The sequence below is a fragment of the Miniopterus natalensis genome, chromosome 7 (assembly GCF_054644295.1).
Source record: "Miniopterus natalensis isolate mMinNat1 chromosome 7, mMinNat1.hap1, whole genome shotgun sequence".
NCBI lineage: Eukaryota > Metazoa > Chordata > Mammalia > Chiroptera > Miniopteridae > Miniopterus > Miniopterus natalensis.
In genome coordinates, this window is record NC_142087.1 from 45,196,800 (window position 1) to 45,202,001 (window position 5,202).

Sequence of the window (5,202 nt, forward strand, 5' to 3'; positions counted from 1 at the left end):
AATGTCAATGTAATGGAAACCCCCTGCAAAGCTTCAGGAAATTAGCCCAGTTTAGTTATTTTTCACAGGTAAGCAGGCTTTGCTGAGCGATATCACTCAAAAATTTGCTCATTCAGTGAAGGGTAGCGGTTAAATCAGGAGTTCTGAAATCACATTGCCTGGTTTCAAATCCATCTTTCACTTACTATCTAAGTGGCCCTTGGGCTAATTATGTCTCCTTTCTTGAGCTTCAGGTTCTTTATTTGTTAACTTAGCATGGTCCCTACCTCACAAAGTTCCAATGAAGGTTAAATGAGGTGATATATGCAACGCACATAACACGATGCCTGGTGTATGGTAATTGCATAATATGTTAGCTGTTATTTATTTAAGTTAAATGTGCAAGCATTTTTGTCAATTCTATATGTTGTGAAAAATACAAAGATTGCCTCACAACATATTCAAATCCTCAGGAGAAATGAGTTAAAAAATGATGACAATATAAAGTAGAATGTTCTTGTACACGAAGGAGGAAGAGAGAAGTGCTACGAAAGTGCAGGTGACAGAGAAGTTGCTTCTGCCAAAGAAGCTCCAAGAGAAATGATATGGAGAAAGTCGTTTCTTGAACTGAATGCAGAATAAACAGGAAGCAAATAGACTTCTCAGTAGAAGACAGGAGGACATTCTAGGAAGGATGGATGCTGTTGGTCAAGCAAAGAGATGTGAAATGCGAGAGGTGTTTGAGGGATGAGTGGCCTGTCATCCTGCGTGGGTTGGATCATAAACATAAAGATGATTCGCATTGTATGTGGCTGGAAGTACAGGTCTGGACCTGAACTTGATTTGGAGAGTAATAAGGAGCCACTGAAAGTACGAGGCTTAGGAAAATTATTATAAAAATGGTATTTAAAGAATGTGTAGGAAATCAGTCCTGAGTTTGTTGATGAAATATTATTAATTTCTAAACTATAATCAAACCATTTTTGGTCAATTCAGATACATCATGTGTCACGTACTATACCTCTTTGTTTTCATTGATATATGCTATTTTTTTTACCCTTACTTTTTCTCTGTATAGGTGTGATCTCCATTCCTTTGTACATCCCACAACTGCTGTTCAACTGGAATCCTGAAAATAAAATCTGTGCATTTTGGCTCATTACTGACTACTTCCTGTGTACAGCATCTGTATATAACATTGTACTCATCAGCTATGATCGATACCAGTCAGTCTCGAATGCTGTAAGTCAAACCATTACTTTATCTTCCTTAGAAGAGTATGTACTTGTAAATTTGGGTTCAAGCAAAAAAATTTTTAAGTCTAATTTTTTGTTTAATTGACAAATCTTAGAGGAGCCTGATTACCGTTTTGTTATCTGGCACTAAGTTCTCACTGGCCCTTGGTGAACATTTTCTGCACGTGATTTGGTGAAGTCAACCCCCTTTGTGCTACTAAAGTGGGAAGGCATCAAAGAAAATCCAAGGCAAGTTGTCAGAAGTGGTATACTGAGTCCACATCTTGTTTTTAGATTCTACATATGAGTGAAATCATCTGGCATGTGTCTTTTCTGTCTGACTTATCTCACTTAGGCCAATACCCTCTAGATCCATCCATGTTGTTGCAGGACTGAAGCAAGAGTGAGTGGGAGAATGTAGAATAATATAACTGGAATGAATGGAAATGAAAATGAATGCAGAATTAAGATAGTAAGAGGAGAGTATTTATTTATCTGCAGATGAAAAAAGAAGCTTGATGTTGAAATTAAGACCCTGAATAATATTGTTGCAGGCTAAGAGGCAATATTCTGAATAATGGACATATTCTATAGTGGGTGAGAGGTGGGCCACTGACTGATGTCAGGAGGTCACTTCAACTCTCCTGAACCTAGGTGCAAGCAATGCTTGAGCTGTCTATCTCTCATAAATGCTATGCAGATACGAAAAGATTGGCATTGTCTTCTCAATTCCCTTAGATGTCTATTATCCCATTTGACCTTATGCATAACAGAAAAGAGATCACTTTCCAGCAGATTGCATCATCTTATTACAAAGGCTGAAAAGAGCAATTAAAAAACTAAATGCAGTTTTATGATCATCTGGGTATTGTTACCATCTTCATAATCATTAGATGTAGTGCAAGAGGTGTATTAATCAGTAGCATGGGAAGCAGAAGGCAAAAAAGCCTGGAGTACATGGGAGCTTGTTTTCAGAAGCACCATATGCATTTTAGTTTAGCCACAGAAATACCAGTAGTTTGGGGGGAAAAATCACCCCCAAACCACTTTCCTGAAGTTTTAAAAAATAACTCAGTTTAAAAAGGAAACAAAACCAGTTTTATCTTACTTCTAGCCAACTGTCGAGCCCTCCCCAGCATGTACAATCCATCAAAGACAGACAGTGCTTGGCAATGGTGCACCCTTTTAATAAAAATGATGGAATATGGTAGAATGAGACTTAAAAATTCACAGAGAAAATAGTAGAAGAGAGCTGGTGAAAAGGGAGGCATGTTGTAATTTCATTTCTTCCCTTCAAGTGAGGAAATCAGAGAAATGTGGAACACTTTAGCTAGAGAAAAAAAACTTACTAATCTAAAACAGGCCCCTTTACAAAATTGTTGGTTCATACTTTCTCCCTTAGGTAGAAAAGTGGTTGGTTTTGGGTATCTTTAGATTTCTTGCAGAGGATATTCTTGAAAATTTCAGGATCTATCAAAGATCATGGGTCTTGTGATCTGAGGGCAATCCTTACTCACAGAATCTCATTTTCCCTTATGGAAGCCTGTCATTGTGAATAAGTGGATCCAGAACATTCTTTACCCTTAAAAAAGACAGTGGCACTCGCCACGGCCATGTCTCTCAAAGTGGCTGGCCACTATAGCGTCGGCACTGTTTTTATCGAGTGGAAACTTTTGTAGAAAGAAATGACTTGGTAATGCTCAATAACACTGTAGTGTCTCTCCACAGAAGGTTTACACTTCTTTCTTTTTGTGTGCCATCTTCTTGGAAGTGATGTTTTTCTTTCTCTTTTTGATCCCACCTTAAAGAATCAGCATGAACTGCAGAATAGGTTGTTTCTTTATTAGAATCAGGAAAGCCAGTGGCTTTCAAACTTTTTTGACTGTGACTATAGTGAGAGATGCACTTTGTTTGTTTATTATTGAATCTATTGAGGTGACATTGGTTTATAAAACCATCTGCACGCTGCAGCGAGTGCTCACTGCCTAAACAAAGTCTCTTTCCGTCCCCATTCATCACCCTTTGCCCACCTCCACTGAGCCCACTCCCCTTTCCTCTGGCTGTCACCACACTGATGTCTGTGTCTCTGTTTTATATAGGTATATGCTTTTTTGCTTAATTCCTTCACCTTTGTTCATCCAGCCAAGAAATGCATTTTATACTATGACAGTACATGCATTTTTCTTTACATACATGTATCTATATTCCCAAAGCAAAAGTTTCATCAAACAATACATACCCTTACGGTGTGTGATGCATTCTGATGTGGAAGATGCTATTTCATTAAAAAAAAAATGCTCGTCCTGACCCAGCTGGCAGATTGGGAAACACTGTGAAAAGATGCACCCAGTTTCAGTTATTTAATGGTTCAGATTTTGACAAATTCTATAGTATCAAGAGGTTTAACCTTGAGGGTTGTGCCCTTCCTCTTGAAAATCACTAAGAAAGTTTGCATCTTGGTCCAGGCTTCGCTGAAATTGAACCCTCTGCCTGGCCCACATCATGTTAGCCAGGCCCAGTTACTATCCTCACCTCTTGCGCATCCCTGAAACTCCCGAGGGCCTATGGTATGCTTTATGCAGTCAACATATGTTTCATAATACTGAAAATAATTTATTTGGCCTCTTTTAGGTCTCTTATAGAGCTCGACACACTGAGATCTGGAAGATTGTGTCTCTGATGGTGGCTGTCTGGGTGCTGGCCTTCTTGGTGCATGGGCCAGTAATGATAGTTGCAGAAGCCTGGAAGACAAAGGGGAGGCACTGTGAACCTGGATTCATTTCAAAATGGTATGTTCTTGCCATCATGTCATTCTTGGAATTCCTGGTCCCAGTCTTCTCAATGGCTTATTTCAACGTCTATATTTACTGGAGAGTATGGAAGCGTGGTCACCTCAGCAGGTCGCAAAGCCATCCTGGACTCACTGCCACCTCTTCCAGTACCTTTGGACACTTGTTCAAGTGTGGACTGTTTTCTAGGGCAGCTCTTGCTGAACAGAAGGAAGCAGCAGCATCCTCTCATGTCGAGAGACAGGGAAGAAAAAGCAGCCTCTTGTTTTCTGCAAGAACCCAGAAGAATAGAGATATAATTGCTTCCAAAACGCGTTCCTTGTCCCAACGAGGAAACCTATCCCTTTGCCAAAGAGAACATCTTGAACTGCTCAGAGCCAGGAAATTAGCCAAGTCACTGGCCATTCTCATAGGTGTTTTCACCTTTTGCTGGGCCCCTTACTCTCTTTTCACTATTGTTCTTTCAATTTACTCCCCAGATGAGCGCCCCAAAACAGTCCTGTACCATATCACATTTTGGCTTCAGTGGTTTAATTCCTTTGTCAATCCTTTTTTGTATCCACTGTGTCACAAGCGTTTTCAGAAGGCTTTCTCAAACCTATTTTGTGTGAAAAAGCGACTCATACTATCACGGAGTCTGTCAGTGTCCTCCCACGGGTAATGTTATTGCTTACAGACATTTTAGCCTGAATCTCACCTAAATGAATTTTATCTGGCTTTCATCTTGCCCTTTCCACTCTAACCAAATATGTCCACGAAATTGTGATACTTGAGAACTTTTTAAAAAATCGGAACCTGGAAGTCAAGGGGAAGTTATTCTGGTGGATAATAACAGTGTAGTTAGAAACTGACAACACTATTTTTGTAAACTCAAAGCCACAAAAGCGCTGTATTTTTCTTAGTCATGGTCTCTTTCTTGTCTTTTAGATCTTGATATAACACTGATGATAAAAGTCAAGGTTTTTTTCTGTGTTCGCTGTTTGCTACCATGATAAGTCAATTTCCCTTTTTATTTTATAGTGATGAAAGCTTGTCAAGTTCTAAAACTATTCGTTAAAATATACAATGGGAAAAAGAGCTCTAGGGCCCTGTTTACTGGGAGTGCTGGTCTGTTATGATCCGTGGGCAGGAGAGTCTGGGTTTGAGTTGGCAGGAGCAGAAAGCGAGGGAGTGCCTGGATCAAAGGGCGAAGGGCACAC

The 5,202-nt window shown here is 39.7% G+C and overlaps 1 protein-coding gene across 1 annotated transcript in view; it reads left to right on the top strand.

Moving 5' to 3' along the window:
• Positions 1-4,664, top strand: part of HRH4 (histamine receptor H4) — a 12,366-nt gene extending 7,702 nt beyond the window's left edge. The window contains exons 2-3 of the mRNA XM_016195981.2: positions 1,058-1,221; positions 3,846-4,664. Of these exons, the coding sequence (XP_016051467.2) occupies positions 1,058-1,221; positions 3,846-4,664 (983 nt within the window). The remainder of the gene's footprint in view (positions 1-1,057; positions 1,222-3,845) is intronic.
• Positions 4,665-5,202: the final 538 nt, after the last annotated feature.